Source organism: Rattus norvegicus, chromosome 5 (genome assembly GCF_021556685.1).
Source record: "Rattus norvegicus strain SHRSP/BbbUtx chromosome 5, alternate assembly SHRSP_T2T, whole genome shotgun sequence".
NCBI lineage: Eukaryota > Metazoa > Chordata > Mammalia > Rodentia > Muridae > Rattus > Rattus norvegicus.
The window spans coordinates 129,456,993-129,477,480 of NC_141538.1; the positions used below are offsets into that span (position 1 = coordinate 129,456,993).

Sequence of the window (20,488 nt, forward strand, 5' to 3'; positions counted from 1 at the left end):
AAAAGGGGATATTGACCAGAATTGCTTAGAAGCTAAAATGGGATCAAAATGCAAAGGGTTATATGCATATAAAGTCTATTAGGACTGATAAAAATAACAACATCCTTCAATAGACAACAAACCCCTTCTGGAGAATTTCCAAATGAGATTCACAGAGCTGCAAGAGCAGAACAAGGTTTACACTCAGAAGGATCTTACTGGGTTGATGATGAAATTTATAGTATCTGGGTCATGTGGGTGGACAAGGTGACATAATGCCAGAATCTGGACCACAACATAAATTTTCTCAGTTCTAGATATACTCTCTCTTTTCATCTACAACATGGCCCGTTGCTTTCTGTTCACAATTTCTGCCTTTGGACAGTCAAAGGAACAAAATTCTGGAGTAAGTAGACCAGCTACAGATACTGACCTAACAATGGATGAGATTATTTTCAATATTGACTACGTGAGAATTCATTTAAGTATGGAGTAGAGGAGAAATAGAAAGGAACTGTAGACAACAATTAACAGAAGCACTAGAGGAAATAGTCTCCTCTTTTGTACTGTTATTTTATTACTGTTATTTATTTTGTTACGTCCATATATTATATAAAACATAACAGGGAAAAATCAATAAATTTATGAAATAAATTGAAAATGTTTGGATGAAAAGAAACACAAGAGATTTGCCTTCAAGTCTACAGATCTGTCAATATGCTGTTGGTCTTGCATCCTAAGTATCAAGGAAAGATATCCAGCTTGAAACAAAAGTTGGCATGCTGAAGGTTAAGCTGCAGTTAGTATGGTGATGGGCCAGGAAACAACAGATTCTTTAAACCTTATCCTAAGATATTGGCTATAATATGCTGATATGTCAAAACACAAGCTTTTATCCAAACAGCAAGAGGAAAGCCTGAGTAAATGAATATAACTTACCTCCACGTTCTCTGACAGAAGGTAAACAAATAATACTGTCTTACCACCGTTCCCTGGGGCATTAGTCTCAGCATGCAGGAGGGTGTTAAGAGCAGCTGTAATCAATTAGATCTACTCAGAGGTAAGTTCAAGGCCAAGAATAGGAAAGTACCTGAAGAAATTCTCCCGTTTCAGAGAATGCCTATATATGCTAGGAGAAAATATGGCCTACGTGTTCTTTTCATTCAAAAGGACATTCCCAGATTCAACCTTGTTGAAAAAGAGGCACCCCTGCACCTGATACTAAGAACTAGGAAATAGGAGAAGCTGAGTATAAAGTTATTTAGCAAGCACATGCTAGCTATTCCAGTTTGAACTCTATCAACCGTAAATGTTTAGGGAAATAAAACATTGAAGATGCTCCTCGAGGTGAGGAACAAAGAGGAACTAGGCACTCTCTATATGGAGAACTTCTGTCTCAAACTAGACAGAAGAGAAGAGTAATATCAAAGGCTGACCAGTCCATTTGAAGACCAATATGCAGGGAGGCAGGGCACCAGGAAGAAAGTTAAAAAAAGGACATTTTATGGGTCTGACTAGGAAGTGGGTCTAAGGTAGCCACACCAAAGGTGCCTGACTTGTGACTCTGGAGCAATCTAGTGCCAAAATATCTCAGGACATTTTCAACCCATTGAAGTGTATAAAAATATTGAAGTTAATTCAACAAATTAACACCAAACTTCTAACAGAAGGAATCTCCTCGGCTCTGAAATCAGAGACACTCACTTTTCATCAATTATGTGCAGCGTTTGTTAGAGAAAAAAAAGTAACAAATGTAAAGATTTGCTTTATTTCTATTGGGGGAAGGGATACGATAGATATAACTGTTATCCAATCTGCTGTCCACTGTGTACACACATACCCACACACATACATATACATACACACCAAAAGTCCCCCCCAAAAAACAAAAACCACCCTCAACCTGTACCAATACTTCATATTTTGACCAAAAGAATCGATCCTGGGAAGAAGTGCAAAATGCAAAATCCAATGACCAAGAAATGCTGATAAAACAGCATCATTAATATACAAAATATTTATATTACGGAACTAATAACAGGTGATGTTCTCCATGTCTGTAAAACTTTGGAACAACAGAGCTGATTGTTAAATCTAGTCCATGCCAGCTTCCAAAACCCAGAAGATTTTAGTTAGCTTCATTTTTTGATGCTTCATCAAAATTTTCTACAAGATCTGACAAAAAGAAGAAAGGAAAAAAAATAAGTAAAATACAAATGAGTCAAAATAGTTGCAACTAGAATTAGTCAAAAAGCAGAAAAGATGAAAACAAACTAGCACATTTCAGTGATAATGACTTTTATAGAACAGCAATCTTGAGGAAATGACTTTTAAAATGTATGCAAAAATAACTATGGTAAATAATATTTTATGTCAGTTATAATGTCACCAAGCTTCTAATATTATTTTATTATTTTGTGTGTATAGGTGTTGTGCTGGGATGTATGTCTGTGTACCACCAGCATGCAATTCTCGAGATCAAAAGAGGGTGTTGGATTCCCAGAACTAGCATTACAGAAGGTTGTGAGCCATCATGTGGATGCTGGAAATGGAATCCAGGTCCCCAGGAAAAGAAGCCAGTGCTCTTAATTGCTGAGTCATTTCTCTAGCCCCCCAACAAAAATTTTCAGCAATAACAATGTATACTGATAATCATTTCAATGTAATACATGCAGGCAACAGAGCTTTGTGGAATATTTTCTGATCCCAAGTTCTGAATGAGAAAGGGACTTCTGTATTCATGAATCTCCTACCATGGGGATCTAGTCTGGATTCCCTGGTCTTTGTGATCTCTGTCTAAAGAATTTCGATAAAACACAAAGAAACAGCATAAATGACAGGTAAATACATCTGTAATACAGTAGTGCATACACTCAAGGGGTAAGTGTGACCTAGACTGCATATTGGGCAGGTCACAGAACAAAGAGCTTTTCTTGAGGGTCTTTGTTCTGTTCAGGTGAGTGGCAGGCCTGTTTCTGACACAAATAGAAGGCAACAGTGTGTCTATGTTCTTTATCAGACAGCCTTCTGCTATACAGTGATCTTTCCTAAGGTTTAGCATTCCTAGAACCAGGCTTAGATAGTATTATGTAATGGCAGAGACAGGACTTAAGGGACATTTTTCTGACCTGAAGTTCCAGTCCTTGGTTTTATAGGCTGAGGAGGGTCCAGCGTCTCCTATGCCAGCTAATACCTAGCTAGAAACCTAGCACTATCCATCTCATTCTAAATCAATTGAAATTCAGTCAAATAGAAAAAAATTCTGAAAGTCGTCCATGCAGTAAATAAAGAAGATGAAATCTTTTTTTTTAAAGTTTTAAACATTACACTATATTATTTTATATGGTGTTGCATTTGTGTGTGCATGTGTGGGTCAGAGGACAACTTGCGTTACTGATTCTCTCCTTCTACTGTGTGGGTCCCAGGGTCAAGTTGTCAGACTTGGCACCAAGCATCTTTACTAGAACAGTCTCACTGGTCTGAGACAAAGACTGAGAAAATGTCCTTTACCTGGAACGTCATCATCCTCTTCATCAATGTCTTCTGGTTTGGGTGCTTTACTATCCAATACTACAAAAAGTTGATTTGAGTATTAGTCACTGAAAACAAAGAGCTTCACAAAACACCTCTAACACTTACCTTCTCTTTGTCTAAATCTCACATGGCTGTTGAATCCAGCCAATCTAGCAAAATGTAGGATTTGACAAGCCTGAACAAAGGTATACTCCTTTAGTATCCTTTATTATTCTCTGACTTAAAAAAATACTTTTTTTTTAAAGATTTATTTATTCATTTATTATATATAAGTATACTGCAACTGTCTTCAGACGCACCAGAAGAGGGCATCAGATCCCATTGCAGATGGTTATGAGCCACCATGTGGTTGCTGGGAATTGAACTCAGGACTTCAGGAAGAGCAGTCAGTGCTCTTAACCACTGAGCCATCTCTCCAGCCCAAAAATAGACTTCTTTACCACTTATTTTGATCTAAGTATCTAGCTATGCAGTATGACCACATGACTACTGAAATATGAGGCTCTTTGATGGTTAGAGGCAACAAGACATGCGTGAAGTCAAAACCAACCTGGAGATTCAGAATTGATGGTTACCGTATCTATAATGGCAATCATAGAGAAGCACAGTAGCAATTGACAACACTGATCTGAATATTCTATAAGGCACACTTCATTAGCTAAAAAAGAAAACTACAAGTTTTACGAAGCACACAAATGGCATCATAAAAAGTAAAAGAACTACCTACTGAGGAAAATCCTCTCAGTTTAAGTAAAACACCTTTTTTTGTTTGTTTGTTTTTGAACCAGTCTGTGGCACAGGCTGACCTCAACTTCCCTATACAGTGAGGATAACCCTGAACTTCTGCTGGAAATACAAGTGTGTGCCATCACAGCCAGTGCTGCTGGGGACTGAACCAGACACTATGCACACTAGGTTAGGACTCTGTCAACTGAGCTATGCCCCGAGTTCCAGATGGGATGCTTTTAAAAACAGTTAGGTTTCTTAATGACAGCAGGGAAGAGGGGAAAGGTACTAAACTGAAATACATACCTTGTCGTGGGAACTGTTCAGCTAACTTTCTAAGGCTCGTTAAGCTGTCAGCACCAAGCTGACTTAGTATTCCAGGAAGCATTTCTGTGATTGGTTTGGCTTCTGCATGACCAGTAATTGCAAAGGTGTTAGCGGAGAGGGAAGCCTGGACTTTGGGATTGTTGAAATGAATAACTGTTCCATCGTCTTTAATCATGTTCACCTGTATGGGCACAGAAGACAGTGTATTCCACATGCTAGATTCAACTAAAAATATCTTTTAAAAAAGCAGTTTTATCAATTATGGCATCTTGCAGAGTAGCAATCCTATAGTGCTAATAATCTCAGCAGAGAAAGACCCCCACAATGGATGACAATGGTGCTGGACAGTACAGGTCATTAGAATGGCTATGAAGTAGTCACTCAGGGCTCAGGTGAAGGAAGTTCATGGCCACTTCCTTCTTTAAGTAGAACTACATTCATGAGCCAACTTCTTCATTAAATTAGTTATTCAAACGAAATCAGTGCAATTACCACTTAGTGGGGTGGCATCTTACTTAGAAGAATGGAAGGCAGGAAAAGTCTGCAGTAAAATAACCACTGAAAAAATCCACAAAGATGACACAGAAATTTAATTAGTCAAGCATTTTACTTCTTTGAATGCTCAGCAAATTTACCAAATTTTCAACCTATTTTTTTTTTACTGTTGTTCTATTTCTTTATTTTTGTCTTTTGAGATAGAGTCTTGCAATGTATCTCAGCCTGGCCTAGAACTCTGCTTGCCTCTGAGTGCTGGAAATAAAGGCATATGTTGTAATGTTTTTTGTTTTGTTTTGTGTTAAATGGGTACATATGCACAACATGTATACAGGAGCCACGGGAGGTTTTAAAAAATCAGATGCCCTGGAACTGAAACATCTGTGAGCTGCTATTTGGATGCTGGGAACCAAACCTGGGTCTTTGGCAAAATCACTAAGCGTTCCTAACTCCTGAGCCACCTCTCCCACCTGTCATGTTATTCTTTACAGGAAGCTTGTCAAGCTCTTTTCTTTTCTTTTCCTACTTTTCAAGATAGAATTTCTCTGTGTAGCCCTGGCTGTCCTAGAATTCACTCTGTAGACCAGGCTGGCCTCAAGCTCTGCCTGCCTCTGCTTTCTTAGCGCTGAGATTAAAGGTGTGCAGCTACTACTGCAGGCTTCCTTTTTAACTTTTATTTATTATTTCTTATCATCATTATGGCATGATGGGGGCTGTACCTGTGGAGGTCAGAGGCAGCACCGTAGAGTCTTCCTCTCTCCTCCACCTGTGGGCTTCCCAGCATCTAACTTTCGTCAGTAGACTTGTGAAGAGCATCTTGCCCACCCCTAATATATATATTAGGCCCTTTACTTTTTTTTTTTTTTTTTTTTTTTTTTTTGGTTCTTTTTTTTCGAAGCTGGGGACTGAACCCAGGGCCTTGCGCTTCCTAGGCAAGCGCTCTACCACTGAGCTAAATCCCCAGCCCCGGCCCTTTACTTTTTATTTTGAGACAGTTATTTTTTTTTTAACTTTTTAAACTTTTACTTTATGTGCATGTATATCTGTGTGAGGATGTCAGGTCCCTGGAAGGGACTGGAGTTACAGACAGTTGTAGGCTACCATGTGGGTTCTTGGAATTGAACTGAGGTCCTCTGGAAGAGCAGTCAGTGCTTTTAACCACTGAGTCATTCAGATAAATCTAAGTTTCCAGGCTGGCCTTGAATTGTGATTCTCTTGTCTCAGGCTTCTACGTATCTGGGACTACAGATTTGTACCAACAGGCTTGACAGTTTTCTCTAATTCTTAAATATTCCTTCTCTGCAAACAAAGCTCTCCTACACACTTACCCACCAGAACATGTTTTGTTAATAACTGGGAGTTCTTTAACAGCATCCTACCACGATTTCTTTAGCTTTTATCAATCTGAATTATTTCAGATTAATTTATTCCACTGTCTTGGGATTTACAGAAACAGCAGAGTGAATGCATGCTATTTAAATTGCTATTTCTCTCTCATGTATTTTCTTTCTGCACTTTTTGTTATGTCTTGCTATGATCTCGTTTACACAAGTTAACTGTGTAAACACCGTCATTCCACCATGAGGTTGACTCCACTCTAAAAGTCCCTTCAGTGCTATGTGCTTATTATATATAGGTCAGGAGAGCTAACACTTAACTACTTCAAGGTATATAACTGCCCTTGTCCTGTGCTCTCGGTGTCAGTGGGAAGTGGCTTCTCTTCTTCAGAGGGGTCACCATCACCGACAACACTAGTGGGGCAGGAGGAGAAAGTAACTCAAAGTTTCAGCAAGACTGTAAGCAGAGAAATTACAGATACATCCTTGGAAATTACAAAATAACTCCACAAATCACTTCTAAGTGTGTTTGTGTGTGTGTGTGTGTGTGTGTGTGTGTGTGTGTGTGTGTGTGTGTGTGTGTGTCACTATTTAATCTTATACCCTTCCTTTTCTCAGCACTGCACTGGGCTATATGTAAGGATCTTTTTATGTTTTGTTTTGTTTGTTCTGAGACAATCTCACTACGTAGTCCTTCCTGGCCTTGAATTTATAGAAATTCACCAGCCCCTGCCTCCGAAGTGCTGGGATTAAAATTGTATATTATGTAACATGTATATTTAAGGTTCTTTGAAGTGTATCATACACAGTAAGGGTTCAATGCTGCTGCTTTAAACAAATGGCACAACTCAATTTATAGCAATTTTAGGAGCTAAATTATATTATTCTGAAAATGACTGCAGCTTTGGTAGAAAAACTAAATGGTAAAGTGGCTAAAGTCCGGGGAGGTCTGGGAGGTTAACGCTGGATATGAAGGGAGGTGCATTGGATCTACTCAAGTCCCCTGGTTTATAAGAGACAAGAATAAAGGGAGAATTGTTCAATGGTGATTTCCAAATCACATGGTTCAATGAAGAATTTCTACACACACTGTTGGGCATGAAAAGTGGCACTACTGGAATTTGAGACATTCTTGACTTACAAACACTAAAGTCATAATTCATTTGAAATCTATAGTTCTTCATGCTAGAGAAGTAAATACAGAGGACAGTATTCCTGGTTAAACATAGACCCAAGGACAAACAGCTGGCTATGTGTGGACTAAGTACTTAAATGAATTAGTTTCTCAACTTACTGTCTGGTTTCCTGTCTACTATGCCATCCTCTTGCTTAAAATATTCATTTGTGGGGTTGGGGATTTAGCTCAGTGGTAGAGCGCTTGCCTAGCAAGCGCAAGGCCCTGGGTTCGGTCCCCAGCTCCGAGAAAAAAAAATATTCATTTGTTTATAAAAATCCAATTCTCTGCAAGCGTGTCAATTACTTGTCTCAGAATATAGGTCAAATGGAAATCAAAACCATTACAGATAGGTGGAGAATATATCTCACTGGCTACAAAGAAGCCAACATAGGGTCAAAACCAATGCATTTATGAGTTTTCTTTCTTGTTGGGCTTCTCTTCCAGGCCATAAGACAGGCATTAGTTGTTTGGGGATATGTGTAGGTAATATGGAAGGGACAAGAGGAGAGGAAAAGGCTAAAAATAAGAAAGTACAACTGAAAAGATCAAAAGCCAGCTATCTTAACATAGTATCCACTCTGGTTTTTAACATTCCTTAGTTCAAGTCTAGAATTCCAATCCTTGTTAGGTATGACACCAGGGGCTGGTGAAATTCTACAAGCATCAGCCCTTTGATTTGTAACTAATAACTCATCAATAACTCATCGGGGCTATGAAGCTGAAGTGGGGTGACACATGTTCACATGGCTGTCTGTCTAATTAGTTCCCACACGACTGTAACTTAGAAATGACTGACAGGTTATGAATACTACTTTCTCTACCATCGCTGGCAACTGGTTAGTACACAGCTGACACGCAGTCAGTGTTGACTGCCATTAAGCCCTTCAGTGTGACAGCTTCAGTTGCAACAGAACCATGGCCACATAAAGCGCAGCCTTGTAAGTATGGTAGTGGTTCAACAATTTACTAACTAGGGCTGAAGATGTTGCTCAGTAACAGAGTGTTGATTTTCCAATACCTCCAAAAAGAAAAATTACTGTGTCCTTACTTTATTATGACACAATTATTTTAATAAATTGTAATTTGAAGGACCACAGGAGCTGGAAAGATGGCTAGGTGAGTAAAATCACTTACTGTGCAAGCATTAAGACCCGAGTTCAAATCCCCAAAACCCATAGAGAAAGTTGGGAGTAATTCACTGCTGCCTGTAGCCCTAACACTTGGGGGAATGAGGGAGGAATGAGGATTCCTGGGGCTCACTGGCTGCCAGCCTAGCTCCAGATTCAGTCAGATACCTGTTTCAAAGGCGTAAGGCAGAGAATAACAGAAAGAGTGCATACATACATGAACTGCCACACACATGTACACATAACATACACAGCACTCTGGAGGCTAAGGTAGGACAAACAGCCATAAACGCTTCTGAATTTAAACAAAAACAAACATTTAGAAATACATATCCTTGGAGATACTACATGGATAAAGTCAACACCACAAAGCAGGATGTGGTGGTCTACACTACAATCCCAGCTGAGGTAGAAAGACTATTGAAAGCTTAAGGCCAACCTGTAAGACCTTATCTCACGAAACAAACATGGGCTGGAGAAATGGCTCAATGGTTATGAGCACTTGTTACTCTACCAGAAGACCTGGGTTCGGTTCCCTGCACCCATAACTCCAGTTTTGGGCTATCTAATGCCTTCTCTTAGGACCTCCCTGGACACCAGGCATGTATGTAGTAAACATAGATGCTGCAGACAAACCATGCATATACGTAAAATAAAAATGAATGAATGTTCTCAAAAATATTGAGGCTGGAGAGATAGCTAAGTGGTTGAGAGCACTGGCTGCTTTTCCAGAGGATCTATGTTCAATTCACAGCACTCACATGGCAGCTCATAACTGCCTGTAATTCCAGTTCCGGGGGATCTAACAGACACACGTGTAGGCAAAACACTAATCTACATAAAATAAAAATAAAAAAACCACACGAATTAATCTTTACTACAAAGGAAATATACCTTTTATCTCTACATACAACTGTTTCTTAGACAAGGGTAATTTTTTTTCCATCAAAGAACTATCTCACAGTATTTAGAAGTAATTTTCTTTTATTGTGGCAGTGGCTGTTTTTGAGATAGGGTCTTCCCATTCAGTCAAAGCAGGTATGAACTTGTACTGGGGTGCAAACTCCCAAGGGCTGGGATTGTAGGGGTGGACCAAGACAGCCAGCTCAGGGACATGTTTGACTGTTGCCACTAAAGTGTTGGGGGTGTTACTAGCAATTAGTGGACAGAGGCCAGGGAAACCATGAAACATCCCACAGAGCACTAGAGAACTGACCAGAGCTATCTGCTCCAAAATATCAGTATGAATGAGGTTCAATATATGAATGGGTTAGAGATAGAAAATTAGTAGAGCTATAAATTTCATAAATATTTTCAATTATGTTGTAGCTTACTACTAAGTTGTGGCTCTTACTTAGGGTAAATAAATACTTCTAGTGTTGTCAGGATTAAACCCAAGGACTCTAGTACACTGGCAAGTGCTTTATAACTGAGCTATATCTTGCAAGAGAAGTCAAAATTAGGTCTGGGGATATCTTTTTTCTCTAATATATATGTCCATGGTTGAGACTATCTGCTATTTTTTTCCCCAAGACAGGATTTCTCTGTGTAGTCCTTGCTGCCCTGGGACTAACACTGAAGACCAGGCAAGCCTCAAAATCAGGGGTCTGCTTGTCTCTGCCCTCCCCTACCCCAAGTGTTGAGATTAAAGGCATGCGTCACTACACCCAGCCTCTCTGAAATTTTAGGTCAATTCGGATATATAAAAGTTTTGGGGCTAGTAAGATGACTCAGTAGGTAAAGGTGCTTGCCGCCAAGCCTAATGACCTGAGTAAGACTTCTAGGACCCACACAGTAGATTACCAACTTTCAAAAAATTTCCCTTCACTTCCACACACCACCAGTTTTCCACCACGAATAAATATACATTTTAAAAAGACAATATATAAAAGGTTTCAACAGCGCAGAAAAAAACTTGAAATTAGTTATGCAAATCAGACTAATTTTTAAGAATGCTGTCACCTCAAGCTGAAAGGAGAAAAAAACTGCATATGTTGTGTATTTTCTATGACTTTATCAATACTGATTGTGAAGGCAGATTTAAAGGAGGTTAATTTTGGTCATTTGCATGTGCATGCAATTTTCCACCTTGTCTCTAAGATGCTAATGTTACTAGCATTTATCTATTAAGAACCTCAGTGATAGCTAGTGGGATAGTACATGCCTTAAATCCAGCATTCTAGAGGCAGAGGTAGGGAGATCGCTGAGTTCCAGACTAACCTGGTCTACAGTAAGTTCCAGGCCAGCCAAGGCTACACAGTGAGACACAGTCAATATGGCCTCAGCCTCATGTTCCTGTCTAGGCTTTCCCCACCATGGACTGCACTCTCAAACTGAGAGCCAAATAAACCCTTCCTTCAAGACGCTTTGGTCAAGTATTTTGTCACAGCAATGAGAAAAATAATACTTTTAAAAGTTAATTACTTTTGAAAGAGTCTTAATAAAACCGACTGAATGCAGTCACAGTTATGCATCACTATGGAGAAACAGGCAACTATCCAGTGAGATAATAGCTTAAAAAAGATAAAAACAAGCCTTTAATGCCAGCACTTGGGAGGCAAAGGCAGCAGATCTCTGAGTTCTAGGACAGCCAGGGCTACATAGTGAAACACTGTCTTGAAAATACCAAAATAAATAAATACTAAAAATAAGGAAGAAAGACAGGGAGGGAATCAAATCCATATACAACCAATGCTAGATGTTTTTAGATGAGGTAATAGACTTTATAGCATAGAAGATGAATTTATGGTAAAAATAAAGTCTCACTTGAAAAAAATATTGGGCTTTACTCCTACACCATTAGAAACAACAACCTGCTAGGTACCAGGCCACATCCTCTGTTAAATATCAATACTAAGGAGGCAAAATCACAAGTTAGAGGCCAGTCCAGCATACAGAGTGACCCACAGAAACAAAGCAAAACAGAAGAAATCTTACTTTACACTGACGTTCAAGAGCAGTTTCATAACTGTCATGTACGCAAATATTTAAGCCTAAAGTGTGAAAAGCCCTACCTGCCTACTAAAGTCATTTCATCCCAAAGCAAATCCAGCCACTACCCTTTCAAAGACACATACGTGAAGTATTAGAGATTTTTCCAAGCTAGTATTTTCATTTGAAAAGTCAAAAGAACTGTGCATGTGCTCTCTCTCTATAATTTGAGTTTTCAAAGTGTTCATACCTCTTCAATACCAGCTATATTGTTCACAGCCAGTTTCTTTAGTGAACTCTGAAGCTTTTTGTCATCAGCAGTAGCTGTCCTATGCACCACCTTCTTCTTCCTGCGAGCTGTCCCCTGGAAAATGATTAGACAGAGGTGTTACTAAGCACAACTGGCTACAGCAACCACATCCTCCTGGCTACAATCTAAAATCCACATTGGAAAAACTAACCAAACGGCAGTGATTAACAAGACCACACAGTGTTGTGATATTCAGTCGACAACTAAAGGCAACTGTAGTCAGTTATTACTCCTTTCTAATGTCTAGATTTTATCATTTCAATAGACTATGCTTCAAAATACTGTTTGTCAACAGAACAGAATTTATAACTCTGTGCTTTATAACTTTCAAGCATTGTATACTTTCACAGAATCCCTGTCAGCCCCTGCCAATAAAATCTAAGGATGGTCAAAAAATCTCAGGAACTATTAAATTCCTATGAGTGAGTACTCCAGAGTCTAAGAATCCAGAATGAAAACATCAAGATTTTACTTAAGTTCCTATATTATAATAAGAGAAAAATGTCGATAAGTACTTAAACAAATAGATCATTTCAAACAGGGTAAAAGCAAAGCACTGTTTTACTAGAAATGAGACCCAAGATCAGGAAGGAAGGATCCAAGCAGAAGGAAACAAGATTGAACTTGTCTTCTAGGCAGAGGGGTGCCCATGTGGCTACAACAGAATGAATAAAGAGGAAAGGAGACGGAAATGAAATCAGACAGGCACACAAGGGCCACACCATGTAGATTACAATCTCACAGGTAGGAGCTCAATTTTATTCTCATTGCAATAGGAAGCCACTGACAGAGCCTTCATCTGACCTGTTTACTCTTATCTAAGGTTGCCACATGGAAATTGGACCTGGAGGCTATAACAGAGACCAGTCAGAGGGCTGGTGCACAATATGGTGAGAGATGAGAGTTGTGGTAGTACCTGAGGATGGTCAGAATGTCACGAGACAAAATAACTGCTGATGGGTTAGATGTGATATATGCTGGTAAGTCAGGATTTTGGCACAAAGTTAAAAATTGTAACTATTTACTAAGTCATAAAAAGTTCATTTCTCTATTGGTAACTAGAAATACAGCGGTGGAGATAATGCTCAGAGCACTTGTTCCTAGCACCCATGTCAGGCAACCCACAATTGCCTATAACTCCAGCATCAGGGGACCCAATGCCCTCTTTTGGCCACTGATGACACCAGCAGACACAGAGACACATACACAAAAAATATATTTAAAAAAAGAAATACATTTTCCATTAAAAACTATTTAAAATAATGGATTAATTTTCTGGGTCATTAAAAAAAATGTAACCAACATCAGAGCTGCAATACTACCAAAAGCCAGGGTCTTTAGTCTCTCAATAGCTCCTCAGGGACTTACAGAAGAGAGCTGGGGTTCTCTCTCAGCAATCCCAGTGGGAGATAAAAAGCTCTGGCTGCAAAGGTTCTGATGATGCTCAGCTGTAACAGATCACTATGTACAAAGATGGTCGCTGATGAAGCATCCCTAACTCAGGGCTAGCTTAGTTGCTTGCTCTACATGTTTAAGACAGCATATTGCTATCTAGTGAAGCAGTCTGCAATCCGGAGTGCTGTGATTATAGGGTGTGCCACCATGCAGAGCTACTCTATTGAAATGGTCCTCAGATACTTCAACTAAGTTACCTATAGTCCCAGCACACAAAGATGCAGAGGAAGGATTGCTTAAATGTTTGAGGCTAGTCTGGTCCACATATCAAGTCCTGAGCAGCATGGACTTTAGAGTGAGACTCTGTTGTCATCCCCCCGGCCCCCAAAAACCCCGAGTTCAACATGTCTACAGACTTAACAGTTCACAAATCTTCCTTATCTCCTAGATTTTATAGTTGGTAACACCACAATCCCACACTAAATAAAAGCCTGGGAAACACCTTAATTCTTCTCTATGCTTCTCATCTCCCCACACCCACCTTTCATTAAATCATGTCCAACCCCTAAATTTGTGTACTATGTGTAAGCAACAGCTTCTAGACTATTCTGTATTTGATCCCATTTCATCCCATTTTTCACACTGACACCAGTTCTACAACAGTGAGGCTGTACTCAGACGCACAGAGATCCACCTGGCTCTGCCTCCAGAGCCCTGGAATTAAAGGCCAGTGCTACCACACCCAGCCATTCCCTTCTTTTTTTTTTTTTTTTTGTTCTTTTTTTCGGAGCTGGGGACCGAACCCAGGGCCTTGCGCTTCCTAGGTAAGCGCTCTACCACTGAGCTAAATCCCCAGCCCCGCCATTCCCTTCTTAAAATCCTTCAGAAGTTGTCTACTGTGAATGGATGAAATCCCAAGCTCCTTAGAATAGCATATAAAAAGTATGACGGAGCCCAAACTACCTGATCATCTCATCCCTACCATTCTCTATCCATTGTATACTCTAAACTAGCTGTACCAAACTAAAGCTAGCCATCTGTAAAGTTCCATGCTCTCTCAGCACCCTATGTGCAAAGGCACATAGGCACATGATATTCCCCATTTTAGCCTACCTCTCACTAGCCCTTTCATTTGCTGGTCTAATGATTCTTACTTATCCTTTAAATCCCAGCATGACTCTCCTAAATAAAACACTTTGTTCTTTTATTACAATACTTGCTATTCTTCATTGTACTTGTGAGTGTGACTCTCTTCTATGCTGAGCTATGCCAATGTCAAAAGCAAGAAACTTGTTTATTTACTATGCCTGGCACAAAGTAGGTATTCAGTTAACTGTAGATAAATTCATGCAAATACCAACCACAACATTAAAAATAGATAATTATGGACTCAGGATATGACTCAGTAGGTCAAGTGTATGTGCCAAACGTAAGGAACTGAGTATGGGCAACCAACATAAAAAGTAGGAACAGCTGTGTGCACCTGTAACCATGACAGAAGGTGGACACAGAAGATTCTAGAAGTTCACTCACCAGCCAGTCTAGCTAAATCATAAATCAGCAAGCTTCAGATTCAGTGAGAAACCACCTCAAAAAATAAGGTGGGGCACATATATACATACGTATGTATGTATGTATGTATGTATGTATGTATGTATATATGGTAGTGAGCAACAGAAGATATATAATGCTTACCAATGGTCTCCACACATGTCATGTGTCCATAAACATACACACATGTATATACACACATCAATGTACACACACACACACACACACACACACACACACACACTAAATAAGCCTCTAGTTTTGCATGTGCTGCAATGTGACCACTGTGGTTATCGGTGTGTTAATATAAATTGACATCATCCAACTTTATCACTATCAGAGGAAAAGTACCAGTCACTTCTTCCCTTCTCCCTCTATGTCTATGCCCAAGAGCTGTGGTTATGACCAATGTAAAGCATGGTTAAAAACCTGTTACATATTGTCCTATCTGCCTTTTCTACACCTCAATCCATGTATGAAGTATTGTTCTTTCTTTCTCTTTTTGCAAACACTGCAGTGTGCAAAGATGAGCATACAGTATTCACCTTGAGCCAAAAATAAAGAGAAAACAAAGGGCCTGGGTACTCACAACTTCCTGAGGCTTTAAAGAATGTGGAATATGAAAACTTACGTTCATGTTCACCAGCATGAAAGGAAAAGGAAATTTGGGAGGAAAAACTAGCAATCTACAAAATGTATATCAAACATTCTCAGTTAAAACTGCTTCTGCAACCAACCACATGGTAGTTACTTGTACTTTTATTCAAGATGAGGTAACCCCAGTATCTGCCATTCCTACGTAAGAGACGTAATTGCTACCATTTGTTAACTATTCACCTTGTGTGTCAGATATATACCATGTTATTGTTTATAAACAATGCTCTAATTGATAGAAGCATCTTTTTTGATCATTTGTATTTTGCAGAGGGAATAAAGATGCTTAACAAGACTAGGTAACTTATGTCACACAAGCAGATGTTCAAACTGGGACTTAGAGGCTCAATGAGTAAAGCACAAACATGAGAGCCAGTCTGGATCCCCAGAGCCCACATAAAAGCCAGGTGGGTGTGGTGGCCCCCTGCAATCCCTGCATATGGGAGATGGAAAATAGGAAACCTTTAGAAGCAGCTGGCAAGAGAGTCTTCCGTGATATATAACGTGGAGAATCAATGAGAAAAACTCCACCCCACATCAACCTTGGGCCTTCAAATGCATTTACATTAGCATATGCTCAAATGCCCACAAACATTTGTATACACGAAGACGCACACCAAAATAGAAAGGTGAGGATTCAAACAAAGGGGTCTATTTTCATGGCACCATCAGAAAGAAGCGTCTTCTAGTTACCTGCTTTAGATCTAGACAAGTTCCTATCGAATAGGAATGTGGTCTGATTGTAATCACTGAAGAAGATTCTGGACTCAATGACCACACATACATAGACGTGATGCTCTCAGGCAATCACATGTCTTCCTAGTTTGTCTTATAGCACACTCACCTTGCCCCCTATCCGGACCTGAGCTTGAAGCTTGGCTAACTTTTCTTGATTCATGCTGTTGGTAAATCTAGGGGGAAAACAGATTTGTTAAATTCACTGTTTTATCAAGTTAAAAACCTATTTATTCAAACAATACCTTTTGCTTCACTGAGTTAATGTAGTGTCCATTAACATCATGGTCATATCAATACTGTCTCTAATCTTAATAAATAGTGGTAACTTGCTCTAGCTTCACAAACCAATTTTAAAAAAAAAAATTAAATACCACATGAGAATCAAATATACAAATAGCAAATGAATGGGATTCAAAGTTGCCTATTTAAAGATCCATTCTTAATACATGACTCAGTTCTCCGACATTCAGAAAACTAACCAATTATGAAATTCCTTCAGGCAAGGAGGTTTTTTCTTCCAAAGACTTTCACAGCAGAGAACAGTTACCAAATGTTATTAGCAAAACCTTCAAGTAGATCATTTTCTCTGGAATCACATTCTGTATTTCTTATAAAGAATAAATCACACACACACACACACACACACACACACACACACACACGCGCGCGCGCGCGCGCCAGGCAAAGAAGAAATTGAATAATGGGCTGCCAGGCTGTCAACAAACAGGGAGGTCACGTCCTCTATTCAAGGTCAGATATGTTAATAATGGGAAACTGCCAGATTTCCAAATACCTGCTGATTCTGCAGCACCCCAGTTCATTCTAGACTTTGCACTAGAGTGTGTCACACTTAACAAGATTATTACTGCATTCCAGGCAAAATGTCTCACTGTACAATTTGACAAAGATGATTCTTGGTTACATTAAGTTGGTAGGGCAAGACAAAAAAAAAGTTATGCAAATTTTGCCTTTTGAAGATTCTAAGGACATTCTAAAATCACGAATTCTAGTCGGGACTGTGACACTCCTGCTATGAAAAACAACATACCATGCTCTAAAAACAAATAAAAGCTAATTTAACAGTCTTATTTGACTTGTTCTGTGGCTTAACAGATCATTACTGAGATGAAGGGGAAATAAGGGAATAGATATTGTTGAACTTTTTTTGCTCATTCTAACCTTGTAATTGCATCATTCAGATGAGGATACTGTTTTTTTACATTTGAAAGAAAAATCATGTAAATTACTAACCATTCTGTACTGACATTGAACTTAAGGAACTGACATATATATATGTGTATATATATATATGTATATATATACACATATATACATATATATATACACATATATATACATATATATGTCACTGCTGTAAGGCTGAATCCATTTCATGAATAAAAATTAGAACCTATGGCTTCTCACTATGTTCAACATTGTATCACAATGGCCAAGCAGGTAAAAGGGGAGTTGTGTGTAGAATCCAAGTCAGGTGTGGGCCGATCTTAGCTGTGCAGTAGACTTAAATGTGCTGATATAAACCTCAATCTTGCATTCAAGCATCCACAAAACAACTAATACTCATTTCATCAAAGGACTACAGCCATGAACTTATAGTGAAATAACACAGCACTTAAGGAATTTCTTGCAAAAAGAAGGTCAGGAGAGAATATTGAAACTAAGCGCAGGATAAGCCCTTTGTGACTATTCTGCATGTTAGGTGACAATCCTCAAGAAAAGAGATGGTGGTTGGAAAGATAAGATAAAAAGTCCAGACTTATTTGAAGCAAAAGCAAAACCCAAATTAACTCTTTCTTATAGAGTTAAGAAATCTTATTCCTAGGGAGTATTTTAGGGAAAAGGCATAATTCTAGGGAGTCTAGAAGCTTGAAGCAGCAGGAGAGGGAGAAAGATGGCCTTTTGTCCAACAGCAAGTTGGGCAGTGTAGGATTCAAACAGGAAAGAAATTTAGACTCAGTCTGAGACCTCAAAAGGTCACCTGGTTTAATCCCTACTTGATACCTTTAATGTACCTGTCGTTCTTGTTTTAAGTGTGAGGTCATCTCAGATACCTGCTAGTGCAGCAGGACATAAGTTATAAATAAAATCGTTAGCCGCCTTCCCAGTTTAACAGAAAATGAAGGCCTGGAAAGTTCCTTTCTGTGTCCCAAAGGTAGAAATGACTTTCAAGGGCCACATGATCACTGAGTTCAAGAATCCTTTTTGCACTTTTCGCAAGGACTTCCAAAAAGAGTATAAAGAGATGAATCAATATTTATTGAATGCCCAAATTATAAGCACCCAGGTACTTTCATACACATCATGTTTACACAAAGATAAAAATAATTTGAATTATCAGCCCTGACTTTTTATGTGAGGTTATACCACTTAGGGCTTTGGGAAAGTATTTAACTTCTTTGTACTTGTGTTTGTTTCTCCCGCATTAAGAAAAGTATACCATCACATACTTTACTGGGTTGAAGGCTCTTAGAGCATATCAAGTTCAGGTAAGATACACAGTAGTTGGTAACTATTGTTACCATTCCTCCAGAGGGCCACTAATTAGGTATAATGAAAGAACCTGGGAATAGAAGTTGAAATTGCCATTCACCAGCTGTGTAACACTGTGCTTGCCGATCAATCATCAGGCAGTGTGATGAGGTTATAGGGATAAGTAACTGTCTCAAAATCAAGAGAGACTTGTAAACAAACACTGCCATTACAAAGTGAAGAGCGCTGCAACCTAGTTCGGCCCCAAGAGCTTGGTAGTCGGGTGCTAACCTCAGTTTCCCTATCTAAAGATTGGGAAGAGCAAAAGAGATGACAACAGATATGCTGCTCAAAGCGCCTGACACTGTTGTTGTGAATGAGTGATAGGACGAGGAGGGTTCTACCCTCCAGGATCTGGATCTGAGCGGCCAGAGCCCCGGCCCGGTTCCTCCACAGCGGGCGGTGGTGCTGGGGACCATCCCTCAGGTGCCGACCCCCAGCTGCGCCGCCCGTAACCGACAGGCCCGGCCGGCCGCCTCCGCCCCCACTCGCCGCGCCACGGCGGAAGTGGCAGCCGGAGCGGACGGCGGGTGTCGAGAGGGGAGGGCGGGGGGAGACCGTGCGCAGCGGCCGGAGGCCGTGGGGTGGCGGGCCCGCCGGGGGTCTCACCTGCAGCGGGGAGGGTCCTCTAACACCAGCACGCGGCAAGAGCAAGATGGCTGCCTCAGCTGAGACAGAGAAAGACCGCGGCGGCAGCGGCGGCGGCGGCGGGAGAGGCCCACGTGACGCACGGCCCCGCCTCGACCGCGGGAGGAGGGGAGAGGGTGGGTACCGTAACCGCGCGCCTCCCAACTACAAAGCCCAGACTGCCTCGCGCACCCCAATATTCTGATTGGCGGCCGGTGAGGGGGCCGCGCTGCTTCCTGGAGGAGGTGGCGGACACCTCAGCGTCCCATTGTGTCTGTGATACCTTTTGTCTCGTACTCAACCGAAGGGCCGGGTGGGATGTAGTTTGGGTGTCTACTTTGGATGTCCTTCACTAATGGACTCCACTAGTATCAGAAGGTTAAAGTCGGGAATGTTGACTTGTTAGGGAGTAACTCGACCCAAGACCAAAAGCAACAGATTTAACGGAAAGAAGCTTTGCCCTTTACGTGCTTGCAGTGACTTATGTCCCAGTTCCCTCGGACTTCCTCGTCAGTTGTGCAGTAAGAGGCCCCAAACATGGTTTCTTTGGAGCTTATGTCAGTTGGTTGCATCATGCCTGAGTGGAAGTCGTGCGGATGCGAGGGATAGTAAAGGGTCCAGCGCTCCTCCAAAGTGCACGCCTGCAAGACATGGACAGACGCGTGCACAGCAAAACGGGCTTACCGGGTCTCTTCGGAATCCCAAACAGAAGAAATCTAACAATGAAGTGCTGTTGTCCAGTATTTTTACTTTATGCAAGGGGGCGGGAAGTTCCAAGTCCTTTGTTGTGATAGGCTAATATCACAGATAAATAATTTGCATTTTGAATATTTAGTGTAGTGGTCCACTGGAGGGAGGGGCTAGGGTGGAGGTCAGACGTAATTAACAACGGTTTTCCCGAACCTTTCCCCAGCCCCCACCACTTCGGCCCACCTCATCCGGCTGTGTCCCTAGGCCTGGATATCCAGGATTTAGGGAAAGCAAACTCGAGATGTACTCCTCCATCCTTCTACGTGATCTGCACCTTTAA

At 40.4% G+C, this 20,488-nt stretch overlaps 1 protein-coding gene across 3 annotated transcripts; it reads right to left on the bottom strand.

Moving 5' to 3' along the window:
* Positions 1-552: 552 nt before the first annotated feature.
* Btf3l4 (basic transcription factor 3-like 4) lies at positions 553-20,212 on the bottom strand. 3 transcript variants are annotated; one of them, NM_001399000.1, is given in 6 exon segments: positions 553-2,154; positions 3,490-3,549; positions 4,546-4,747; positions 11,884-11,997; positions 16,388-16,454; positions 20,143-20,212. In NM_001399000.1, coding segments are annotated over 5 exon segments (477 nt in total). In that variant the 5' UTR covers positions 16,442-16,454; positions 20,143-20,212; the 3' UTR covers positions 553-2,107.
* Positions 20,213-20,488: the final 276 nt, after the last annotated feature.

Excerpts from the sequence above, each read along its gene's own strand:
- Btf3l4 (XM_087550203.1), bottom strand. The coding sequence starts at position 4,741 with ATGATTAAAGACGATGGAACAGTTATTCATTTCAACAATCCCAAAGTC. Across the intron at positions 3,550-4,545 it reads TGAACAGTTCCCACGACAAG|TATTGGATAGTAAAGCACCC; the intron begins GTATGTATTTCA and ends AACTTTTTGTAG. Across the intron at positions 2,155-3,489 it reads AGAGGATGATGACGTTCCAG|ATCTTGTAGAAAATTTTGAT; the intron begins GTAAAGGACATT and ends TCTTTTTGTCAG.